This window comes from Trichomycterus rosablanca, chromosome 15, assembly GCF_030014385.1.
Source record: "Trichomycterus rosablanca isolate fTriRos1 chromosome 15, fTriRos1.hap1, whole genome shotgun sequence".
NCBI lineage: Eukaryota > Metazoa > Chordata > Actinopteri > Siluriformes > Trichomycteridae > Trichomycterus > Trichomycterus rosablanca.
In genome coordinates this window covers 7,197,265-7,224,639 of record NC_086002.1, presented here as the reverse complement: position 1 = coordinate 7,224,639, position 27,375 = coordinate 7,197,265, and the positions used below count along the sequence as shown (strand labels likewise).

The 27,375-nt window shown below is 41.4% G+C and overlaps 1 protein-coding gene across 1 annotated transcript in view; it reads right to left on the bottom strand.

Moving 5' to 3' along the window:
• Window positions 1–27,375, bottom strand: part of LOC134329605 (VPS10 domain-containing receptor SorCS1) — a 230,639-nt gene that overhangs the window by 29,438 nt on the left and 173,826 nt on the right. The window contains exons 4-9 of the mRNA XM_063010883.1: window positions 19,714–19,872; window positions 12,378–12,451; window positions 7,122–7,186; window positions 4,165–4,283; window positions 3,691–3,780; window positions 1,063–1,242 (exon numbers count right to left, since the gene is read on the bottom strand). Coding sequence (XP_062866953.1) covers window positions 1,063–1,242; window positions 3,691–3,780; window positions 4,165–4,283; window positions 7,122–7,186; window positions 12,378–12,451; window positions 19,714–19,872 — 687 coding nt within the window. The remainder of the gene's footprint in view (window positions 1–1,062; window positions 1,243–3,690; window positions 3,781–4,164; window positions 4,284–7,121; window positions 7,187–12,377; window positions 12,452–19,713; window positions 19,873–27,375) is intronic.

Here is a 27,375-nt window from a genome sequence, read left to right as displayed (position 1 = left end):
GACAACATACATAAACAATGGCACAGCGGTAAAACACACGCTAGAACACCAGAGCTGGGATCTCGAATACATCGTATCGAGTCTCAGCTCTGCCTGCCGGCTGGGCTGAGCAGCCACATGAACAACGATTGGCCTGTTGTTCATATAGGGGTGGGGCATTAAGCCGGATAGGGACTCTCTCATAACTGATGCAATTACGACCTCTGCTGGCTGATTGATGGCGCCTGCACAGAGACGGGAAAGAGAGTGCGTTGATTAGAGTGTGTCTCTCCGTACACAGTGCTGATCCGCATTGCACTCGTCAAAGTGTAGGTGACAAAATGTATACGGCTTCTGCCCACGTGTCGGAGGGGGCAGGGTCAGCATTGGCGGAGAGGAAGCATGACGCAATCGGGCAACTGGACGTGCTAAAAAGGAGAAAAAGGAAGAACATGCATAAACAAAACTATGCTTTTAAAAATAATATTATTTATTATATTAAATTTTAGTGCAATTAGTAGGCGGTAGCAGATGCACTTTGTGTGATGATCTTCAGCCTTTAAAAATTTGACCTCAGCTGGCGTATTTGCATTATGCGTCACCTTCGTACATCCAAGCCTACGTGTCTCTATTTAAAATACATAAATAAATCATTCTAAATTTGAAGCACCTCATCCTTAACCTAAGCTCTACAGTTGGCAATGAAATTCAACAGAAAAAAGCAGAACAGTGTGTTTCTGAAACATCAATCCAAGCTAAATTCTAAAAAGGTCAAACCTGTTTAATAATAGATCACTGAAAAAAAAGGGGTGTGGGATTGACGTGAAAATATTATCTAACAATAAAAAAAGAACATTTAACAAAATGTCTTGCTAATGCATTAGTCACTGTTTATGAATCTGCTTTGCACATCTGCACAAAACAAATTATATTTCAAGATAAATCATGACACAGAAAACCTTTCAGAGAGAAAAATCATGAACACTTGTTATTTTAATCTCTAGCAGAAGGTCAGATTAGTCACAGCCCTGAATTTAAAAGAAAAGAAAAAAAAGCTATTAAAGCACTGTAACTAAATTCTACCTCATACAGGTCAATCATGACGTTGCCCTCGGGTCCCATACTGCTCATGACGTTCTCCAGGGCCAGCGTATAAAACACTCCTCCAGCTTCTGAGACGTACAGGTTATAGGTGTCATTCTGATTCCACTCCTGAACCGCTGCCACCACACGGTTCTCATCTGTGCTGATTACATGCAGGTCCTAAACAATAAAGGTTTAGTGTAAATAATGTCTTAAAGGCAGTGCAGTTTATTAGATGGCTTAAGTGTATTTTTCTTGATGATCCAGAACAGAACATACAATACATGGCCAAAAGTATGTGGGTGAGCTTTGTATATACTGGGATCTGGTGTTTTAAACACATCCATCCCTAAGAGGTGTATCAGTTATATATAGGGCACTACTAAATTCAAGACAAAATGTGCTTAAATACACAGCTCATTTTTCAAAAATCGCAGATTTCACAGGTTGTTAAAGAAAAGTGCCACATTTCACGGCAGTCATTAAATAACACTCATAAATTTTCCAAACTCAGTTACCCCAATCGTGTTTTTAGCTGCTTTACACTTGGATATTTTGTCTAACCCGATTGCTAGTGTAACCGACAGTTTGCTGAGTTTATAAAGTAAGAAATAAACTGTACATAGACGAACTACCAGGAGCATAATACTTTACTGGCTTGTTTTTTTGAGTCACAGCACAGACCGCAGAGAGGTGATCACATGTGTAGAGAAGAACACTTTTTAAAAAATTGATTTTGGAATCCCCAAAGGGACAAAATGCACTCAATATGTAAACACATACATCAAACATTGTCAGCACACTACAGCACAGAAAAGTCTATTACACTAACTTAATTGCTGTATGATTGCTAGGACTGCCTCATAGTGCATGTTTTAAATTTCACAGCAAGTTAAATATTAGATGGGAAATGGCTCATTTCACTGTCCGTGGCTTTATTTTCACGGCCATGAATTAGGTAGGGCCTTAGTTATATAATATACATTATATGCATTATTTCCAGGAGGACTTCTGTTCCAGTATGACAGTGCTCATGAATCATTTTATTACAATAACATCATTCAAAGAGTGAAGTATATTAGGCAGCAAGTGTACAATCAGTTCCTGAAGTTAATAGGTTGGAAGAATGAAGAATGGGCAAGAGTAAAAATCTAAACACCTTTATTAAAGGACAAATTGTGACAGGGTCAGAACATCTTCTAAAAGGCAAGACTCATACCTACCAAAAGTGGTTTGTCGTAGAACAACCAGCAACCCAGTCTTGGTCACACAAGGTTTATTGATGTGCATGGGGAGTGAAGAGGTGTCCACATACAAGGCCTTTTATTGTATGTCCAAATCTACTTATGAATGCTATGATAAGCAACAAATTAAAGTCCATGTCCCCTGAGATAAGACAGTCAACAAGAGAGGACCTGGGAAACTGAAGGACTTAAGATTTAAGACAGCGTTCCCCAACCTTTTTTCCACCATGGACCAGTTTCATATAAGACATAATTTCACAGACCAGTGGGGGCGGGCGATTTTAATAATATTGCTCACAAACAATGTAAAATGAGCTTTTTTCGCTACAACGAGACGCTGCTCCCAACTAGGGGTGACAATAAGACAATAACACCCAACATGAAAGCAAGTGAAAACAGCAGTGATTTTCTAGCGATCTCTAATTATTCATTCTTTCTGTGCAGCCTGGTAATAAATAGACCGGTGGTTGTGGACCACTGATTTAAGAGACAAACATTATAGGTGAAGACTTAGTGCTGGTAATGTGGCATCTTTACTAAAGATGTCAACCATTATAGATCTGGCTATTAGGACATTGTGAGTCTGAGTCCTGACATCAATGTCTGGGAGCCTAAAACACTTTTAAAGTTGTATAAACAAAAAATCAAACGTCCATGAAAGTCTCAAAAATATATGCAAATTACATTTTATGAGTTTTATTTTATTTATATATTGATTTCTTAATTTTATTTTAATTTTTTGTTATTTATTCCATTATTACTATTAATTTATTTATTTTTTTGGTACTTTGTCCAAATCTACATACGTAGCAGGGGTCGTCTTTGACCTTAAAGCAGTTTCCATTCACAATCAATTCCAGCTGAATAAAAATGTGCGACTTGGGGTGTAGGGACCTGCTGGAGAGCCAGGACGATCCCACCCCGCTGTGCCAAATCAGATTATTATACACGATCACACCTCATCCTCTTACACCTCTCTCCATTGTTCCTGGCTCTGACACAAAATTAATACTCTTATTAGCTTTAAATTGGGCTTGGCGGGCTCTGGTCGCGTTGAAAACACACGGCACATGCTGGGAATTTGTAAATTTGATCTGCCGCAGACTGTCGGGATTCAGTGTGAGCACACTTTCAGGGGATGGGGGACTTGATCGTATAAAACGTATCTAATTGTCATATGAGACAAAGTGTGAGAAGGCTGAGAACAGAGAAATATCAAGGTTTATGCAAATTAATAATGTACTGAGAAACTATTCCTAGTTAAAAATACTCTGTGAAGGTACTTATTTCATGGTACCAGGGGATAAAAACAAAGCTCAAATAGAATCATTCACTTGTACATACCCTGTCAATGTCAATTAGATGCTAGAATGAGGTTGGCTACCTTTGGAAGTGTGTACTTGGGCAACTTCATGGGTGTGAACAGATCTCTTCTGGATGACACGTAGTAGATTGGCCGGCCGCCTGTTGACACCTTTAGATAATCGAGACAGACACAAGCAAGAGTGCAAGAAGACTCATTTAGATGAGGCTACAATTTCCCAGCACCCTTTTTATAAACGCTGTTAGGTGCTAGACACAATTTATCAGGGTTACATTACTCAGTCATTCTGTCAGATCGCACCGTCTCCCAGATTTAGCCCGCGCTCTAGAAGCTCTACAGTAAGATTGGATGAAAACATTCAAAACGAAATGATCACAGAATGTCTGGACAAATTCACACAAAGCCAATTCCATCTCCTCCTAATAAATCCAATCTTTCGCAGCAGTGTTTTATCAGTGCCTGGTGACTCTGTCGACACCGCGCCGTGGGTCGCAGCTCTGTTCACCCGCCGTGCCACCTCCATTTATGGCTCACCTGCACAAACACGTACTCGTCCTCCACCACCAGGGAATTGGGGTCGATGTAGCCGGGAAAAGGTTTGCCCTTGTTGGCATCAGTGCAGTTCTGTAGCCTGCAGGTGACGTACAGAGCCTCTGTATAGAAGAAAAAGAATGAATGTCATGAAATGCTTCACCAGATTATTATTCAACAGTTTATGCTGGTGCATAAGGTGACAGATATCTTTTATTTATGTTCTGTAAGTGCTACATAAAAATACTGGGTTCAGGGTATGAAGACAGGATGCCAATCTGTTAAATAACATCCCACGTTTACCTATTCACTTCCTCACACCTATTCACTCCCTCACACCCTTTAGTGTGGTCCATACATCTACTGTATATTTTTAGAGGGTCAGAGAAAATGCAGAAGGAACATGTGGAAAATAAATAAATAAAATTAAATAAATAAATAAAATTAAATAAATACAAATAAATAAATTAAATTAAATAATTAAAATTAAAATAAATAAACAAAATAATAATAATAAAAAACCTGCCGCTCAGGTGGCGCAGCGGTAAAAACCCACGCTGTTCACCAGAGCTGAGATCTCGAATGCATCGTATCGAATCTCGGCTCTGCCTGCCAGTTGAGGAGGAGCGGCCACATGAACAACGATTGGCCTGTTGTTCAGATATGGGCGGGAATAAGCCGGATGGGGACTCTCTCTCAGACTAGTGCGATTACGACCTCTGCTGGCTGGTTGGTGGCGCCTGCACGGAGATGGGAAAGGAGTGCGGTAGAGGGTGTGGCCCTCCGTATACAGCGCTGTACTGCACTGCACTTGTCAAGTGTAGGTGATAAGATGTTCGATTGCTGTGCACGTGTCGGAGGGGGCGTGGAGCAGCCTCGTCCTCCCCAATCAGGAGCAGAGTCCAGCATTAGTGAGAGGATGATTGACGGGCAGAAATTGGATGCGCTAAAGTGGGAGAAAAAAGGGGGGAAAAAAAACCTGGATACAATATTAAAACCCAGGAATCCTTATCTCATGTATTTTATTTTCCAGGAATGAGATTCATTATGCACAGCTACTAAAAACATCTGCTTATTTATAGTAACTGCCACAAAACTACTTTACACAACAAAGAAATATTTGGCATGATGCCGGTCTGTTACAAGACATTCATTAATTGTCTGTTTTACCACTGCTTTATCCTATTCAGGGTCACGGTGGGTCTGATTCACTAGGTGAAGGGCAGGAAACACGCCAGACAGGTCACCAGTCCATCACAGGGCAAATACCCACACATACACATTTTCCCACCCACTTACACCTAGGGAGACTTTTAGTATCTCCAAATAACCTAACAGCATGTCTCTGGACTGTGGGAGGGAACCCACACAGACACAAGAAGAACATCCAAACTCTACCTGGGAATCAAACCCAGGACATTCTTGCTGTGAGGTGACAGTGCTACCCACCTACGCCACTAAGCAACCTGTTACATGACATCACACACTCAATAATTCACTCTCAACATTCTGCATATTGTTAGCCTATCGAGTAGAGCTGTGGGTTACAATCTAAAGGCTTGCGGGTTCAAACCCCAGCTTTGCCATGCAGCCACTGTTGAGCCCTCGAGCAAGGCCCTAACTCTCTCAGCTTCAGGGGCGCCGTACAATGGCAAACTCGTTGTTTTGCTCCTCAAACCATTCCTGAAGCATTTTTGCTTTGTGGCAGGGCACGTTATCCTGCTGAAAGAGGCCACAGCCATCAGGGAACACCGTTTTCATGAAAGGGTGTACATGGTCTGCAACAATGTCGTCTAGCCATCACAATTTTGCCCTTGTCAAGCTCGCTCAAATCCTTATGCTTGCCCATTTCTCGGTGTATATATGACAAATAAAGGCATTCCAGCTGCCAGATGGGTCAGTGAAAACATTGAAATTCATACAAATATTACCAAGGCCACCTCAAAAGAATGAGTCCCTACTTATCCTGATTCCTCATAATATCGCCCTATAATATTTAAACTTTATTTCTTGCCCATTTGCTCCCGATCTAGTCATCTCCAATATTTTCACAAATATTTTAATTGATAAATGTTTATTACATTTAATTTTTACAGCTTGTACTTTTACTACATCCTCGGTCTGTTGGCTGGCACTATCAGACACCCACGCAAACATCTTAAAAAATTAATGAAGGAGTCAAACACATGCAAGACTAAGACCCAAAAATAACACCAAGGCTTGAAAAAGGGAAGGCTGTGACGACACAGCGGGGGGCGTACCACTCGCCTGCCTCTCCTATTCCTTTGTTTAAAAGTTGAAACCAGAGTGTGAATGATGAAAGTGTGAAAAAGATATAAATCATGTTTTTAACATTCTGGTTATGTAACTGTGTCCCTGTGTACAAAGACCTATATTGACAAGTTTGATGTAGAAGAAGCACTTTGGGATGAATTGGGATGTCTATTATGATCAACACTAATGCATGACCCTACAAATGCTTTTTTTTTTTACCAAATAGGCACAAATTCCCAAAGACACTCCAGACTTGGAAACTGGAAAGCTTTGCCAGATATGTGAAGTTGGGACTCCAGTAAGCATGGTTCGTTCTGCTTGCTAAATGTCAGTGAGTAAGTGAGTGAATATGTGAGTTAAAAGTCAGGTTCATAAGGTGCTTTATATCTGAAAACATCCATCTCTCCCTGTCAATCAAGCTGCCAGTGAAAGCACTAGGTAAATGTCAGAGGTGGCAGTGGCCTACAACATGCCATTAGTCCTAATTGATGGCAGAGGCAGAGCAGACGCTAAGCGGTGAAAATTTCATGACGTGTTTGTTAAGTGCATCAGACATCATTTTCAGGTTAAAGTGGTCTCTGAGCTACACTTGGTGAACTTGGTGAAGAAATAAAAGAAAACAGGAATTACGGTGTGGCAGCAGACAAGCAGTTCAAGAGGGAAATGATGAGTAAACAAAATCTCACGTGTTTCTGAAATGCTGGTCTCTAGATGAATCATCCCGGGTTCTTTATCCAGACCTGTTTTAGACCTAAAGAGACAGAGTGAAGCAAATGTACATGGCAGTTAAGAATTATGAACACCCTGGGTAAAACTAAGTAAAAAGATGTGTCTTTGTGGTTAAATAAGCTTAATCTCAGACTGAAAATATGAGAGAAATATAATATTATTGGCACCTCTGCATATAGGACAACTATGTGCAACCTTCTGTGGTCAATGTAACTGATAACATTACATTTACATTTTCAGCATTTAGCAGACGCCTTTATCCAAAGCGACTTACAATTGAGACAGTATACATTGCAAGCAATTGAGGGTTAAGGGCCTTGCTCAAGGGCCCAACAGTGGCAAGCTGTCTGATATGGGGCTTGAACCAGCAACCTTCTGATTACTAGTCCTGTACCTTAACCACTGTGCTACCACTGCCCTGCCACATGACATCTGTCTGGCTTTAGCAGAAGCAGTGACTTTAGCAGATGCTTTAATTCATGACTGAACAGAATTCTAGCAATTAAGGGTTATGGGCCTTAAATTGGCAACCTATAATTGCAGGTCCAGTACATGCTACTGCTGTCCCTATTTTTTAAAGCTGTAGCTCATCACACACTCAAACCACCTACGAGCTGCTCTGTGCTTGAGGCACAAAGTTTAAGAGCTGCTATACGAAATGATAAATGGTCACACACCAAGCTGTTCTGGACTTGAGGGACAAAGTTAAGTTTGTAAATAAATAAAGTGGTTTTAAATGAAGACACTGATGTTGGTAAGAACAGTCAACAGTCGCTCCTATATTTTTGCAGAGCTGGCAAAACTTTCATTGTTTTTTATCCTCTAAACCAGTATAATCAAAGTCAATAGGTATGAGGTACATACGTGCCACTAAAAAGCAGTCCAGTAGACAAAGTGATGTTTAAACTACTATTTCAAGAAGGTGGTGAGGACTAAAGATCCAAAAGTTGGGCATAATCAAGTTTTAAGAGTGGAGTCTTAAAAACGTTGTGGGGACTCTTTTACGTAAACTAGAGTTAATGGAAGAGAGCACTAGGTGGAATCATGACTACGACTGGTCAACCAACTACTTGGTCCACAAGTGAACTGATGCATGTCAAAGCTTCAATGCTTCTCTTCCAAGAGTGAACGAAAAAAAAAAAAACAGATGAAGAGGGGGAGAGAGGGAACAGCAAATAGTTGGCTCACTGAACCAACAACTGAATCAAAAACTTCCTTGAATGGCAGAGATGAAGAGATTTTATTTTTCCAAAGCAAGGGGGAAGGCAAAGTAGCTGACAATTAACTGACTGAGCAAGAGCAATGACTCCCCACATTGATATCCTGGCTGTCCTTAAATTTCCTTGATTAGCACTACAGTTCCTGGGATTTGTAGTTCATACATTGCACTTCAGGACTACAGCGGTCAATTTATCCTTCCTGATCACAACCTGATCCCAACAGTTTTCACACTACAGGATTTTGAGTTGCCGACATGTCCAGATGTTTAACATGCTAGATATCTTTCTTGAGTCTGCGAGCGATCAGTGAGCGATCGGTGAGCCGCTCGAATCGAGTCGTTGAACAGTTGGCACACAGCGATCGAGAGGCGATTTTCGAGCCCCAAGCGAACGCCGATTTGTCTCCGAGCCGGCACATCTCGTTTACACATGGCAAAAATTGCATAGTGTGAACAGGGCATAAGGTGAGGGAAGGAGTCAAGGAGTCGACACGTCCCATGCAGAGATTCTTTTTTGCTAAACTAGAGCTAATGGGACAAATGGGGCACTAGGTGAAACCATGATCACAGTCGTTCAACCAGCTACTCAGTCTACCATTGAACTGATGCAAGGTCAAAGCTTCAGTGCTTCTATTTCAAAAGTGAACTAAAAAAGATGAAAAGCGCGAGACAGAGGTAACAGCAAATAGTCGGCTCACTGAACCAACGACTGACTCAAAAACTTCCTTGAACGTCAGAAATCAAGAAAACATTTTTTTTTAAGCAAGGGCGAATGCACACAAGTTGATCTTACCAACTAAGCAAGAGCAATGACTCCCCACATTGATCTCCTGGTTTTTCTTAAATTTTCTTTTATTAGCACTATAGTTCCTGGGGTTTGTAGTTGTATTTTGCATTTCGGGACTACAGTGGTCAATTTATCTTTCCTGACGCAGGATGGAGCAGACAGGTAATCGACCACCTTCAACCCAATTGACCAGGTCACTGCTAATTGCCAAACCTTTGTAGCAGACGTACAAGCCACACTTTCAGCAGCCTCAATTTTTTCACTTGGACTGTCTAGTTTTGCATTATCATAAAACTTACAATGATCTTGCTGAGACCTGTTGGTCACCCACCAATGATTTTTCACTATGGGAAATTTTGGGTATCTCCAGGACTTCAATGATAAAGCTCAGGATTGAGATTTGTATTCTGCAGATCTGATTGAAATGAAGCCTAACTGTGTTTAATTAGCTTAACTGGCTTGTCAATTAAGTCTGGTAAACCAATTGCTAGAGTAATCAAAAGTGTGAAAATCTTTTAGTGTGATATTTTAGTCTACTCTGCAACATTGATGACTCTCAGATTCATTCTGACAGAAGTGGGAAATACACGGTGCCATCTTTAAACCCGAATCTCTTCTTATTTGCTTCTGAAGAACACCCAGAGGTGTCGCTCACTGCTCGCTTTTACTTTATGGAAGAGAAAAATCATTATAGTATGAAATATTAATGAAAGAGATGGTGGATCAGAGTGAAATGCTCCGTTAGGAACAGAGCAAAGGCAGGAGAATCACCACTCTCTGTATTTATAGGACAGTATTGACAGTTTTTTAGGTACTACATCTCAGCTCGCTATCACCTGGCTCTTCATCTCACAGTACAGATGCATGATGGATTGTTCCTGTACCTGCAAATATTTCAGCATGGTGTCACCTTAACTCTTAAACAGCCTACCAGGAGGGCACATGGTTTGACATGGAAAGAGGGTTTGTTGTAGGTTTGAAGTGAAATGTAATTGTTGAGCTCAAATGGATTTCAAATTAAGCATTATTTTTTAAATGTTTTTGTTTATGCATTTTCTTATATCCAATTACCCAATTGCAATATGCTTCGTCTCTACTGATGCTAATCCCTTCCCTGACTGAGGAGAGTGAGCCTGACACACGCCCCCTCCGACACGTGTGTAGAACCGATCTGCACAAAGCGAGTTCATATGCGGATCAGCTTTGTGTATGGAGAGACACACCCTGATCAATGCATTATTCCTCTACTCTGTAAAGGTGCCATCAATCAGCCAGCAGAGGTCGTAATTGCCACAGTTATGAGGTCCCTATCCGGCTCCCACCCTGTATAAACAACAGCCAATATTTGTTCATGTAGGCGCCCAGCCCAGCCAAATGGCAGAGCTGAGTTTCAAACCGACGAGTTGTCAGTTGTCGAAATGTCAGCTCTGGTGTGCTACTGTGTTTTACCGCTGCGCCACCTGAGCACATTATTTGAAGGGGGAAACAGTTCTCATGGAGGTCTGGTTTAAACTCATAGTCTTGTTGTAGTGGCTGACAACCCAAATCATCCATCTGAAGTCGTTTGGTAAATAAAATATCTGACTTTACACACTTGCATATGCTAACAGGGCCATTTATAATTTGTATAAAGGTGTACAGGTGTCATTTAATTCAGGCTTGTCAGTGCCAATTTAACCGTTTTCGGTACACTGAGGGAGATGTTAGCTGGCATGCTAGCGTGTTGTACTGCCTCAGCCCATTGGTTTGAGTGGCCTGAGGCTAACTGTGTTAGCTTAGTAAGTGAAAATTGCAGTGATATAATTGCCATAATCACTGTCTAAGTAGTGTGTCTAAATAATCTGCCTTATAAGTTCAATGTCTTATTAGAATCTACTGAGGCAGCTGCCCAGTAGGCAACAAGGCAGCTCACTAAAAGACAGATCCAAAGACTACTATTGTTTTCCTGCATTTACTAAGGAGGCCAAAAAACAATGCATACACACTTCAACATAAGAAATACCTGTATAAAAGTTAGTCATAATACTAAAATTATACAGACATCCAGGGATGAATATAAGTCATCTTTGAAATTCACACTACACACTGCTACCATAATTTGATTCAACTTCAAAAAAGTCCATAAAAACATCTATTAAAGTGTGTATATATATATATATTTGGCCTCCTCTGTATACTGTATAAATTTTTATGAGTAACAGTACACCACTTCACACTCACAGCTTCAGTAAAAACCCCAGAGTTTAGATTTTATGAGTGTACCTGCCAGTTTCTTTGGTTTTTATTTACTCAATACTGTGTGGTATCGGTTCTGACCAGCAGAGGCGACACAGCACTGTTTACTTTAAGTCATGTATTCACAGTCACAGAACAAAACTCCATACTTAACTGATATGTTATTAAGAGATATTTTGTTAGGAAGTGTTAACATAAGGCAGTGGTAGCACAATGTTGCTGGTTTAGTGATCACAAGGTTGCCAGTTCAAGCATTATCACCACTGGGATTGTCACTGTTGGGCTCCTGATTTATGTCATAAATGAAATTACATTTTAGTTCAAGTATCTGGCATGTGACAGTTGCACAACCATGAGAACTTAGATACGTGTTTACATCCTCATAATCATTCCACCTGCCTTTAAGAAAGAAATCCCCCTCAAGGTTTACCACATTTTATTTCCAATAAAGTCTAGCCCTGTGACACTAACACTCAATGATTCTTCTTTCTTTTTCAATATTTTTGAAAGCATCAACAGGTGTTTATGTGTGCCTTGTGCTTATTGAGAACTGGGATAGGCTCCAGCAAGCCCAGCAAACCTAATTAGAATAAGCGGCTTAGAAATGAAAGCATCAACATTTATTTTAGTTTTTTATTATTTCAACTTGTTTCATAATTCATGGATTTTCTTTGTATAAAATCACATCAAACAACTGATTACACTTGTATTTTGTCTAATCACAAATCCTAAAGTTTTGTTTATGCAGTCACAGGCACTAACTTTATCATTTTGTGCAAACTGTCCAAAAAGCTAACACCTAGACTTTAAGTTCTGATGACCTTTAGTTCAGTACAATGTTTGAGGTAAGCTGATTTGAATGAAGATGCTCATATTTAAAACGTAAATTGTATTTATCTGGGATGGCATCTAAGAATAAAGGTCATCAATGCAGAGTTTTTGACACAAAAAGCCCCTTATGTATGAACCTACCAGTAAAATCGATTTGGTGCGACCATTTCGTGAACCAGCTGCCACCGTCGTCCAAATTCCACCGAGCTGTAGAGCTGTGGAAAGAACGAGAAACACAAAAGAAGGTAGTTCGCTTAAAATTAAAGACAGTTGCTGAAATACCTGGTGTGATTATTTAACTTAATTCTTGAGTAATATGGTCTGTGAAGTTTCCCCTAATATACATATATATATATATATACAGTGTATCACAAAAGTGAGTACACCCCTCACATTTCTGCAAATATTTTATTATATCTTTTCATGGGACAACACTATAGAAATAAAACTTGGATATAAGTTAGAGTAGTCAGTGTACAGCTTGTATAGCAGTGTAGATTTACTGTCTTCTGAAAATAACTCAACACACAGCCATTAATGTCTAAATGGCTGCAACATAAGTGAGTACCCCCCACAGTGAACATGTCCAAATTGTGCCCAAAGTGTCAATATTTTGTGTGACCACCATTATTATCCAGCACTGCCTTAACCCTCCTGGGCATGGAATTCACCAGAGCTGCACAGGTTGCTACTGGAATCCTCTTCCACTCCTCCATGATGACATCACGGAGCTGGTGGATGTTAGACACCTTGAACTCCTCCACCTTCCACTTGAGGATGTGCCACAGGTGCTCAATTGGGTTTAGTCCATCACCTTTACCTTCAGCTTCCTCAGCAAGGCAGTTGTCATCTTGGAGGTTGTGTTTGGGGTCGTTATCCTGTTGGAAAACTGCCATGAGGCCCAGTTTTCGAAGGGAGGGGATCATGCTCTGTTTCAGAATGTCACAGTACATGTTGGAATTCATGTTTCCCTCAATGAACTGCAGCTTCCCAGTGCCAGCAACACTCATGCAGCCCAAGACCATGATGCTACCACCACCATGCTCGACTGTAGGCAAGATACAGTTGTCTTGGTACTTCTCACCAGGGCGCCGCCACACATGCTGGACACCATCTGAGCCAAACGAGTTTATCTTGGTCTCGTCAGACCACAGGGCATTCCAGTAATCCATGTTCTTGGACTGCTTGTCTTCAGCAAACTGTTTGCGGGCTTTCTTGTGCGTCAGCTTCCTTCTGGGATGACGACCATGCAGACCGAGTTGATGCAGTGAGCGGCGTATGGTCTGAGCACTGACAGGCTGACCTCCCACGTCTTCAACCTCTGCAGCAATGCTGGCAGCACTCATGTGTCTATTTTTTAAAGCCAACCTCTGGATATGACGCCGAACACGTGGACTCAACTTCTTTGGTCGACCCTGGCGAAGCCTGTTCCGAGTGGAACCTGTCCTGGAAAACCGCTGTATGACCTTGGCCACCATGCTGTAGCTCAGTTTCAGGGTGTTAGCAATCTTCTTATAGCCCAGGCCATCTTTGTGGAGAGCAACAATTCTATTTCTCACATCCTCAGAGAGTTCTTTGCCATGAGGTGCAATGTTGAATATCCAGTGGCCAGTATGAGAGAATTGTACCCAAAACACCAAATTTAACAGCCCTGCTCCCCATTTACACCTGGGACCTTGACACATGACACCAGGGAGGGACAACGACACATTTGGGCACAATTTGGACATGTTCACTGTGGGGTGTACTCACTTATGTTGCCAGCTATTTAGACATTAATGGCTGTGTGTTGAGTTATTTTCAGAAGACAGTAAATCTACACTGCTATACAAGCTGTACACTGACTACTCTAAGTTATATCCAAGTTTCATGTCTATGGTGTTGTCCCATGAAAAGATATAATGAAATATTTGCAGAAATGTGAGGGGTGTACTCACTTTTGTGATACACTGTATATATATATATTTTTTTTTTTTTGGGCTGGGTCGCCACTGCAGATCTGGTCTGCACAGTTTTATGCTAGATGCCCTTCCCGACTCAACCCTCCCATTTCTATCTGGGCTTGGGACTAGCTGAGTGCACTAACAAGTGCGTCTCCCAATGTCTAGGCCAGTCAATAGCGGTACAGCGATTCAAACCCTGGATCCCCAGTTCTCAGCAGTAGTGGACAACCATAGTTGCCGCTGCGTCACTCGAGCCCCCCCTATTAAACTTGTTGTTATTATTATTAATGTATATACAGGGGTCACGACAGTAGATCTGGTCCACAGACCAGTTTTTATGCCGAATGCCCTTCCTGACTCAACCCTCCTATTTCTATCTGGGTTTGGAACTGGCACTGAGAGCGCACTGACTCCCAATGGCTAGGCTGTTTCCAACACATGCCCCCACAGACATTAGTCAATCATATCCATGCAAATGCTCAACCAATAGTTAGCACTACACTGACAGGACTGACAAGTGCATCTCCCAATTCCCAATGGCTAGGCTGTTTAAACCACCACTACCAACCCCAGATCCCCCTGCCTAACATTAGCCAATCATGTTCATGCGTATGTCCAACCAGCCGATAGCACTACAGAGATTCAAACCCTGGATTTAGGCTGTTTAAACCACCACCACCAACCTTAGATCCCCCCACCCAACATGTGCAAACAGTTGATAGCACTACAGAGATTCAAACCCTGGATTCCCAGTTCTCAGCAGTAGTGGACTACCGTATGTTACCGGTGCGCCACCCAAGCGCCCCCTATTAAAGCAGCAACTGTATATATAAGGGTCACCACAGTAGATCTGGTCTACATACCAGTTTTTATGCTGAATGCCCTTCCTGACTCAACCCTCCTATTTCTATCTGGGCTTGGGACTGGCACTGAGAGTGCACTGATATGTGTGTCTCCCAGTGGCTAGGCTGTTCAAACTACCACCACCAACCCATGAGCTTGATGGGGGTCCCATTCAAAACCCTTTGCGGTGCTTTCATATTGTCGCAAATGTCCCGGCCTTTACTCTTCTGAGCATTTGCAAAAGTAAATTTGTCAAGTCAGGTGCTGAAGTTGGACTAAAAAAGCCTGGCTTAAAAACAGACATTCCAATTAATCCCAAAGGACAGCTGCTTCAGACTATCAAACTTATCAAGCCATGTCTTTATCAATCTTACTTTGTGTGCAAAGGCACAAACTGTTGTCATTAAATTCAAAGCAAAGTAATCATTATTTGGTTATTTATTGATTTACTGATGTATACTGAATGTTACACACCTATTAGCAATGGGTATGGATAAAAGACCCAAGCCTAATAGCTAGGAGAGGTGTTCACATATTTTTGGCCACATGGAGAGCAATTTAGTTATCATTTTAACCATTCAGAACTAAAACCAACATTTATTAAAAGCTCTATTTGAACTTGTTGATATCTTCTAAATGACAACTTTTTTAAATCAAACTGTATATTTGAAGGACCCCAACATACTGTAATTCTGGATTCAAACGCTCTATTATTCATCCATAAAGATGACAACAGCTGTGTTTATGTTTTCCCAGCAGGGTCTCAGCACAAAAAATAACATCTCAAAAAGAAGTTGATTTTTCTTCCAGTGGGAAAACGCTTTATAACACAAGGGTGGTCTGTGCAGGCATATTCAGGCAGATCTATCACAGCGGGGGGTTTGTACAGTCTGTGTTAGCAAGCCTGTGCATCACCAGGGTGCCAAGATCTCTCAGTCTTACAGGCTACCACTTTAGATGCCCGCCTGTGGATGGAGGGATGAGCCTGGGACATTTCCAAACTGAATTGTGAGTGGACTTGAAACTTTAAGGTAACTGTTTGACTATGATGGGAAGGTCTGGCATTTAGGATTAAGATAATAAGGATAATCTAGGGTCAAAAGGACACCTTTATTTGTCATATAGATTTGTACAGTACAGGCCAAAGTGCAGGGGCAGTTATTGTACAATGCCCCTGTAGCTGAGAGGGTTAAAGTAGGGTGACCATATGTCCTCTTTTTTCCTGACCTAAAAAATACGTCTGGCCAGGATTTCTAAAAACACCAAGTAGTCTGTACACGCTATTCTGTGTGTTTTTGAACTGATTTCACCTTTCTCTATAGGTCCACTTTAAAATGGCAAAGTTTTCTATTTATTTATCCATTTTCTCCCCTTTTTCTCTTGATTTCACATAGTCAACCTGTCTTCCGCTGCTGAGGATCCCTAACAGCATTCGAGGAGGATATACAGAATTTTCTGCCCACGCCTCCTCCAACCCGTGCGCAGTCCTTAGCGAACCCCTTCTTTTCACCCATGCTTTCTGCACAGGTGCCTCTATCTGCTAACCAGAGTCCTTACACAGCATTCGAACACCCCACCCACTTATAGTCTGGTCATACCACCCGGCAGACACGGTGGCCAATTATTGTCTGCTGCACTGCCAATTGTGCCCGCTAGAGAGGTGGCAGAGCCGAGATTCAAACCGGGGTGTTCAGACTCTTGGCGCTGGTGTCCATTTTATCAGCTCCACTTACCAAATAGAAGCACTTCTACAGAAGTTCTACAATTACTGACTGTAGTCGATCTGTTTCTCTACATACTTTTTTAACCTGCTTTCACCCTGTTCTTCAATGGTCAGGACCCCCACAGGACCACAACAGAGCAGGTATTATTTAGGTGGTGGATCATTCTCAGCACTGCAGTGACACTGACATGGTGGTGGTGTGTTAGTGTGTGTTGTGCTGATATGAGTGGATCAAACAGCAGCGCTGCTGGAGTTTTTAAATACGTACTCTATTAGACACTCCTACCTAGTTGGTCCACCTCGTAGATGTGAAGTCAAAGACGATCACTCATCTATTGCTGCTGTTGGAGTTGGTCATCTTTTAGACCTTCATCAGTGGTCACAGGACGCTGCCCATGAGGCGCTGTTGGCTGGATATTTTTGGTTGGTGGACTATTCTCAGTCCAGCAGTGACAGTGAGGTGTTTAAAAACTCTATCAGCGCTGCTGTGTCTGATCCACTCATTCCAGCACAACACACACTAACACACCACCACCACCATGTCAGTGTCACTGCAGTGCTGAGAATGATCCACCACCCAAATAATATCTGCTCTGTAGTGGTCCCGGGAGAGTCCTGACCAGTGAAGAACAACATGAAAGGGGGCTAACAAAGCATGCAGAGAAACAGATGGACTACAGTCAGTAATTGTGGAACTACAAAGTGCTCCTATATGGTAAGTGAAGCCGATAAAATGGACAGTGAGTGTAGAAACAAGGAGGTGGTTTTAATGTTACTATGTCTGATTGGTGTATATTCTGAACACACTGGCTTAAACCAATCGTGACTATGTACAGACAAACTGGCTTCCCAAAAAATATTGTTAACTGGTTAATTGAACAACCAAGGGAGCAATTATTTTTTTAACAAGGGTGATGTGTGCTTCATAATGAGAAATCCAAAACCACTGGATCAATTACTGGAACCCACAATTGTTTTCACCACATTTCGAGAATGAAACTGTGGAGTGGACTAAATTTTTATTAACCGCTTCAGCCTAGTCAGGGACTCAAGGCAGGAATACCCTGGACAGAGCGCTAATCCATCACAGACTGAGGGTCACCCCCCTCAGTCATAGCCAATCATGTCTGTGTAGGCGGACTTATAGCAACACAGAGGTCCTAACTCAGATCTCAGAGGTGGTGAGCTCAGGGCGTAATCGGCCGCTGTCTCATCCGAGCACCCCTGTGGAGTGAACTGTCACTATCACGAGTTCCAAACCACTACAGACTTTATAAAAATACACAAAAAAACAACCTTTAAATCTATCAGCGTCGAGGATTAAAATGTCAACACTAATAAATGACTCATTTGTTTGCAGTATAGATTTAAAGAGAGATTTAATTAGGTGGGTGATTGTGTTTTTGTTTGTGTTCGTTTTTACTTTTTTCCGTGCATGGTCGACTACGCATGTTGTGCCAAAAGTCAGCAATTATCCATCTACTGAAAGATAAAGCAATTTGTTAGTGGTTATTTTACCTTAATTGTATTTCTCTGGTCTCTGGGGTGAATTCAAAGTTATTTTGAAAGGGAGTGAGACCGGGACCGCAATATGCGACTGAATTCTCATGGGGTGCTTCATGCACTCTTAATGCAGAGACACTTTTTATTTTCTATATGACTGTTTTCTTTCATTTTGTTTCTACACACATTGTCCATTTTATCAGCTCCACTTACCATATAGAAGCACTTTGTAGTTCTACAATTACTGACTGTAGTCCATCTGTTACCCTGCATGCTTTGTTAGCCCCTCCACTTATGACCTCCACAGGACCACTACAGAGAAGGTATTATTTAGGTGGTGGATCATTCTCAACACAGCAGTGACACTGACATGATGGTGGTGTGTTAGTGTGTGTTGTGCTGGTATAAGTGGATAAGACACAGCAGCGCTGATAGTTTTTAAACACCTCACTGTCACTGCTGGACCAACCAAAAATATTCAGCCAACAATGCCCTGTGGGCAGTGTCCTGTGACCACTGATGAAGGTCTAGAAGATGACCAACTCAAACAGCAGCAATAGATGAGCGATCGTCTCTGACGTTACGTCTACAAGGTGAACCAACTAGGTAGGAGTGTCTAATAGAATGGACAGTGAGTGGACACGGTATTTAAAAACTCCATCAGTGCTGCTGTGGTTAATCCACTCATACCAGCACAACACACACTAACACACCACCACCATGTCAGTGTCACTGCAGTGCTGAGAATGATCCACCACCCAAATAATACCTGATCTGTAGTGGTCCTGTGGGGGTCCTGACCATTGAAGAACAGCATGAAAGGGGGTTAACAAAGTATGTAGAGAAACGGGTGGACTACAGTCAGTAATTGTGGAACTACAAAGTGCTTCTATATGGTAAGTGGAGCTGATAAAATAGACAGTGAGTATATATACAATTTGGACAATTTCAGTGGCTCCAAATTGCTACACTGCATGTCTTTAAACTTGTGGGAGGAAACCAGAGCACCATGGAGAAAACAAATCTGTGACAACAGTGACTCCTGCTGTCTGGTTAAGGCATCACCATGATTAGTGGAGGTACACGCAGGGCACAGCCTGAACCTCCAAATGTTGAACGGCTCTCTGTGAGAATCCATCGCTGGCTGGTTGAAGAAAGAATGGGTTCTAGACTGATGCCAATCTTGGGCAGTGTGTGGGGCAGGGGTATTGTAATAGAGAATTGAAAATGAATAATTAAATAAAGAGAGAGGGGGTGCAAGAAGCGAATGCAGAAAAAGCAAATACAGTGCTAAACAAGACTACCAAAAAAAAACAGCAAAGTAGTGTTTGTGTAATTCCTTCACAATGATGTTAAAGGTGTTAATGCCCTGAAGCCCTGCGGTTGCTTTTAACATAGCGCTGATAGATGTCGACAGCCTCGTATTGTCTGATAACTTGGATTCCAGGGTTAAACAGACACTCACCTTCTGATCGTGGCTGTAGGCGAGAATCCAGTCCTCCTGCTCGGGGTGGAAAAGCAGGCTGAGCACGTAGAATCCGAGACGGTATTTCTGATAGGTCGCACCTTCATCCGTGCTGATCAGAAGACTGTTCTCCACCTCCGGATCTGTCAGCAGCATGATCTGGATCAAAGAGTTATGACAAATCAAAACGTCTGAGTTATATCTGTTCTGTCAAAACACATTAACACGAGGTGATAACACAGCTAGCACTGAGTCAAATATAGCTTACATCTGCTAACATTATGCAGATACTGACTTAATTCATGGTTAGCCACAGAGGTTTAGGTTAAAGTGAGCTCTTGGGGATAAACAAAGCATTAGGATTACCCACCTAATACAGTATGCTACCAAAACTGCTTTGAAATGCCGAGACATGGACCCTACTGGACATATAATTTAGCTGGAACCAGGATATTACCAGCAGGTCCTATAGCTTCTGTACATTGTGAGGTGGAGTTTTCTACTATAGTGCAAGTAATCACAGTAATACACATGCCCGGCCGTCCACATGATTTTGGAGAAAACAGGATTTGTCAGACCAGTCAACCTTATCCCAGTCGACCAGTTCCAGTGCCTGCATGCTTATTGTATGTGATTTTAATGGTGGACGGGATGTCACATGGCCAGCACTCTGACTGACCTGAAACTTTGCAGCCCAGTACACAGAAGGGTTGGATGCACTGTGTGTTATGGCACATTTAACAATAATAATCTTTATTTATTTAGCACCTTTCATACAATGGTAGTTTAAAGTGCTTTACAAAACAGAAAACTGCACAAATACAATTCAAGAAAAAGAATAAAAATAAAAAAATAAATCAAATAAAAAATATGCATGTTTAAAAATGAATTAATAAAAGAATACACTATCATCGAGTCACTGACGCTCCGGGATCATAAGCTAATCATGTTTGGAGTTATCTCTGATGATGTGTTGTAGTCTGTTGAACAGTATCAGACCACATAACCTTCATGTCATTTGGCATCAATGAGTTTTGGCTTCCCAGCAACATGTTGGCGGTTTGTGGCTTTTCCCTCCTCGGACCACTGTTAACAGGTACTCAGTACGGATGTCTGTGTTAAGTATAGACTGATGGGCAAAAATGGCAATTATATTCATCCTTAATAAAATCAAAAACTTAATAAAGTGCGCATTAAAGGATTTAAATATTTTATTGCATGATTATATATTGTCTTTGTACTGCGTTTTTTTGAATACTGGTCAAAAAGATTTGTGGTCTGTGGTCGTCAACAGTGTGGTTCTGATTTGTAAAATAGAAAATCTTTAATAAACCACAAAACACTAATGATGAATCTGACTGTTTAAGTACTAGATTTATTACATTTGGTTTGTAGATTTATAGAGATATCTTTATACAATAAAAAGTAATAGAAAATACAATCTGCCTCCGTTCCGCTCCGTTAACTTGATTTTGAACCAGTTCCGCGTGTTTCCACCAGAAAAAAAGAGGTTCCAGACTAGCGTTCTAATCTGGCAACACAGAATACTTGGTTTTTTAGCGCAAACCGTGACATTATCTGTGGGCGTGTCACAGTGTAGAGGTTTGGTTGCTTTCACGAGAAGCTGCTAAACCACGTGTGCGCTGCACTTTTATCTTTTAATGTTCACTTGATTACATTTTGAGCCACCTGATATTCGCTGATATTTTCAAAGTGATGAACTGTGTGATATGACGTGGTAAAAGTGAGGCCGACAGTACGAAAAACGCTTAACGTGAAAAATAAAGCGTAACGTGGCTTGTTGTACTAAAACACTAAGTTGTTTCTGTGTCGTTCTTTTAGTACATTCAGCCACGTTACGCTTTATTTAGGTGAATCTTTTTCGACTCTCCTGAGAAGCGGATTCAGAACCCCGAGCTGCATAGACACCACACGTGAAGTAAATACAGTTAAACACAGATACATGTGGAGCTTTTAGAGTGGATTTGACGGTTGTTTCACACAGATGGATGTTCGTGCCGTGGAACTTTAGTGATGTTTTAATGCTCAAGCCGAGCGCTGAGCAAATCAGGGGGTCGCGGTGAGAGCGAAGCGCAAAATGCTTCTCACACCGATGACGCACGCTTGGTTCCCAAAAACTGGTGGAAACGCGGGTTGGTTCTCTACAAAACACCAAGGTTCGAAGAAAGCTGAACAAAAACCAGGGTTCTTTTGGTGAAAAAGCGCTATTTTTGGCACCAACATCTAACCATACTCCAGCTGTGCAGCATGGAAGAGAGAATCTCATAGCTTGGACCTGCTTTCCTGGGTAAGAGCATGGACAGCTATCTATCACTATTTCAAAGTGGATTTTATTTTCAGGGATTTTATTGAAGGATGTCAGAATGGTGGTGCATTATCTACAGCTATAAATAAATGCATGATCCAAAACACTTGTGTATTTTAAAATGCTCAAATCAGTCAACAACTTTTATTTTTGGCATCTAATCCAATACAGCTCTACCCCCTTCCAAAAGTACATAACTAAATTGATACAGAATCTTTGTCTCATTAGTTTTGGTCTTTGCATTAAATGTGGCTCGGTCTACACAATTAAAAGTACTAGTATGGGTTATGATCAAGCCCTGCTCTCAATTTTCAGTCTTGGTTGTAATAAATCCTGGACTTACCTTGGTTTGTACACGAAGCATAACATTATAACCACCTCCTTGTTTCTACACTCACTGTCCATTTTATCAGCTCCACTTACCATATAGAAGCACTTTGTAGTTCTACAATTACTGACTGTAGTCCATCTGTTTCTCTACATACTTTTTTAGCCTGTTTTCACCCTGTTCTTCAATGGTCAGGACCCTCACAGGACCACCACAGAGTATGTATTATTTAGGTGGTGGATCATTCTCAGCACTGCAGAGACACTGACATGGTGGTGGTGTGTTAGTGTGTGTTGTGCTGGTATGAGTGGATCAGACACAGCAGCGCTGCTGGAGTTTTTAAAGACCGTGTCCACTCACTGTCCACTCACTGTCCACTCTATTAGACACTCCTACCTAGTTGATCCACCTTGTAGATGTAAAGTCGCTCATCTATTGCTGCTGTTTGAGTTGGTCATCTTCTAGACCTTCATCAGTGGTCACAGGACGCTGCCCACAGGGCGCTGTTGGCTGGATATTTTTGGTTGGTGGACTATTCTCATTCCAGCAGTAACAGTGAGGTGTTTAAAAACTCCATCAGCACAACACACACTAACACACCACCACTATGTCAGTGTCACTGCAGTGCTGAGAATGATCCACCACCCAAATAATACCTGCTCTGTGGTGGTCCTGTGGGGGTCCTGACCATTGAAGAACAGGGTGAAAGCAGGCTAAAAAAATATGTAGAGAAACAGATGGTCAGTAGAGCTGATAAAATGGACAGTGAGTGTAGAAACAAGGAGGTGGTCATAGAGTTATGCCTGATCGGTGTAGAAGTCTATGGCTTTGTTTGGTTTCAGTTGTTATAGACTGTGATCTATTATTTACTAAAGGTCTGAATTTCATCTAGTCTCTCAGACTTGCTTTAGTCTTACCTGGACAGTGTGGTGTATTTCTAAGCAAGTTGGTAAAGTTATAGTTGCAAGTTTGAGTGCTGATTATGACAAAAAAAAAAAAAAAAAACATTTAAATATATAATCAGCATCAAATTGCAAAAACAGACAGGCTATAGTACCGCTCATCATTACCACTTCATACATACTGTGTGGCTCTGTTTAGGCTCTGCACACTCACTTGATTAGTTTGTATTTATCATTATCCCCTTAGGAAAGATTGAACAATCTGATTGCAAGGCTAAATCCCTGGGCAACCGCAGATTTAAAACTGTTTATTTTTAAGGGTCAGCTTCAATCATCTTTAGCAATAAATTAGCATTATTCAAATTTTAAAAGAAATTACCCCCCGCTTACAACAATCAATCTTCACGTCTAATCAAATGAAGTTCATTTAGACCACCTGGTAAGAACTGTGCATTTATGTTCTGAATGATTCGAGCTTGGTATGAAGTTGTTAAGTTTAAGGAGAACTGAAAGGCAGAAATGAAAGCATGAAAGTCAAGTGGTGAGAGTCTGTACTTGAGCTTTATATGATCTGTCAGCACGCTAATCAAAACACTGCTTTACTTCACTGACTGTCCATGCTAGTGCTTGATTTGCCTGTTATTAATTTTACCATGATGAATTCAGCTTTTAATACCGCTTGCTTATATATCTATATATCTATATATCTATATATCTATATATCTATATATATATATATATATATATATATATATATATATATATATATATATAGAAGCACTTTAAAGGTCTACAATTACTGACTGTAGTCTATCTGTTTCTCTACATACCTTTTTAGCCTGCTGTCACCCTATTCTTTAATGGTCAGGACCCCCACAGGACCACCACAGAGCAGGTATTATTTAGGTGGTGGATCATTCTCAGCACTGCAGTGACACTGACATGGTGGTGGTGTGTTAGTGTGTGTTGTGCTGGTATGAGTGGATCAGACACAGCAGCGCTGCTGGAGTTTTTAAATACCATGTCCATTCACTGTCCACTCTATTAGGCACTCCTACCTAGTTGGTCCACCTTGTAGATGTAAAGTCAGAGACAATCGCTCATCTATTGCTGCTGTTTGAGTTGGTCATCTTCTAGACCTTCATCAGCGGTCACAGGACACTGCCCACGGGGTGTAGTGGCGCGGCAGTAAAACACACACTGGGACAGCAGAGCTGGGATCTCGAATACATCATATCGAGTCTCAGCTCTGCCTGCCGGCTGGACTGAGCAGCCGCATGAGCAACGATTGGCCTGTTGGTCATATAGGGGTGGGATTTTAAGCCGGATAGGGACTCTCTCATAACTAATGCAAAGAAAGAATGAAAGAATATCCAGATTAGGGTGTGTCTCTCCATACACAGTGCTGATCCGCAAATGCACTTGTCAAGTTTAGGTGACAAGATGCATACGGCTGCTGCCCACAGGTCAGAGGGGGCGTGGGTTAGCTTCGTCCTCAATCAGAGCCGGGGTTGGCATTAGTGGAGAGGAACCATGACGCAATCAGTCCAATCATTTGTGTGAAATAAAAGGTTTAATCTAGGTTTATTTTAGTCTCAGAAGTACTACAAACACTCAAACATTATTACAGACTAGTTACAGAAGTATTTATTTCGTTTCCGCTAGCTACCAGTCATACAACAATCCTTAATTCAAATGACATGCACATTTCACTACAAATGTCTGAATTAACTGGTGATTATTTTTTATTTACTTTTAATTTGCTCCTCACACGTGGTGTTGTAGCAGGAGGTTAGGTCCTGCATTGGAGCCAGGGTTCACCGTGGGCCGAGCAACGGCCTGTGATTAATCTGTTTTAAATCGATTTTCCACAGCCTGGAGAAGTATGAAAATGGAAGACTGAGGCTGAGTACACTGCACGCAGTGACATTTGCCTGCATGACCTTTAGTTGACGTGAGAGAGAGAAAGAAAGAAAGAAAGAGAGAGAGACAAAAGGAAATATAGAAAAGTGAGAAAGAAGAAGAAAATGAGAAAGAGGGACAGAGAGAGCAAAAGCGTGAGAAAGAAAGAGAAAGAGAAAGATGCTGAGAGTTCGCTGAAGACAGATTAAAAGTTTTAATGCTTTAATCGAGAGCAAAAAATTTAAACTCTTCATGATAAGCTCTAGATAATGTCCCAGTTTAATGTTTTGCTTAATGCTTTAGTTTACAGTAAAAGTTTAAAGTTTAAAATACATTTAAGAGACATGTAAGGGACAGGTTATGGCAGTTTTAATTACTTCTGCAACTGTTTTCTTCCTGTGTTTGAAAGAAAAGTATTTGAGTTCTTTATTAGATTATTGTGGGGTCTGTTAAAACAGCAACAACTGCCTGGTCAATGAATACAATGGATTTAGAAAGTATTTGGACCCCTTGACTTTTCGCTCAATTTTAATGTAGATTGGTGGGTAAAAATGGCAATTTTAGCCATTAACCATGAAATCCACAACAAGATAATCACCCATACTGGCAGACTGAAAACATAAATTATGTCTCCGAGATTAAAATGTGGCATGGAGTGCCCAGGTGGCACGGGCTGGATATTCCGCTAGCACACCAGCGCTGAGATTCTGAACTCCTCGGTTTGAAACTTGGCGTTGTCAACGGTCGGCTGGGTGCCATCTAGCGGGCATAATTGGCAGTGACCCAAAGCATACAGCCAAAATAACAGTAAAGCTGCTTCTGGAAATGCAGTTTCTGAATGCGGTAGAGTGGTCCAGCCAAAGCCCAGACTTGAATGGTATCAAAAATCTGTGGAGACACCTGAAGATGGCAGTTTATAGATCACCAAAATGCAAAGCTTGAGATGATCTGCCATGAAGATCTGCCATGATTTATGTAATACACTCACTCGTTCACTACCACAGAAACAACTGGTCATGTCTGAGACATGGTTCAAACAGTTAGGTAGATAATCCTTTACACCAGTCAGTGGTGGATTTTCACAGTGAGCAGTATTGGATACAGTATCAGAGCAATGGTAATCTACAGCCCTTCTTGACTCATGTGGGGGTAATGCAAGCAGCAGAGATATTGTAATAGACAAGTGACTAATTGGGGGATGAGGGGATAAACTCTCCAGGAATTCGTATCCCCTACATGTGTAAGTAAAACTTAGCCTTAAGCTATATTGTCAGCTATGAGTTTCTGGCCAAAAGTAATATGAACTGCATAAATGAAACCCTCTTACCACTTATCATTTGTATTCCTATCACATTCATTACCAAACTGACATTCTATTCACATTTTGTCACCTCCCTCACTGCCACATGCACAATCCCCATCAGTACTTCAAAAGTGTAAGGCCAAACAGGGTTGATAAGACAAAGGTTAATTATGCACCAAAGCTCAGCTAGGTCGACCAAAATGCAGGGGTGCGTGTGACTAAGAATGCCTGACTATTCCCAACTGAAAAACTGAAGTGTAGAGGAGGATTTCATCAAGATCTTAAATCTCTTTAAGTTTGTCTTTAAAAATGTATCAGTTATGTTATAATCATGTTGGCAAGCTAATGCCTGTAAGCACTGTCTTGCTAAAACTAGTGCCTAGCTTTACCTGTTGTCTTTATGTTTTTGGAATCATGGACTCTAGCATTTAATGTTCCATTTACTTAAACGCAGGGGTCCGAGATAAACCGAGCACAACAAAAAGGTCAAAACACAAACAGTCACTGCAGAGAATGTTTTTACTGCTTCAGTGAGTCCAATGATTGTGTGCTACATGGGACTTCTTTTATTTGCATTTCCCCCCAATTTTCCTCCCAATCTAGTTGTATGTAATTACCCGATTACATTATGCTTCCTCTCTACTGATGTTGATCTCCACCCTAATTGAGGAGAGCCATGACTATTACACGCCCCCTCTGACATGTGTGCAGTACCGACTGCATCTTTTCACCTGCACGAGGCAAGTTCATATGCAGATCAGCTTTGCGTTTGGAAAGACACACCCTGATCCCCATTATGCCTCGAATCAGTCAGCAGAGGTCATAATTTCATCAGTTATGAGGTCCAGTCCGGCACTCCACCTTGAACAACAGCCAATTGATGTTCGTGTAGGCGCCCAGC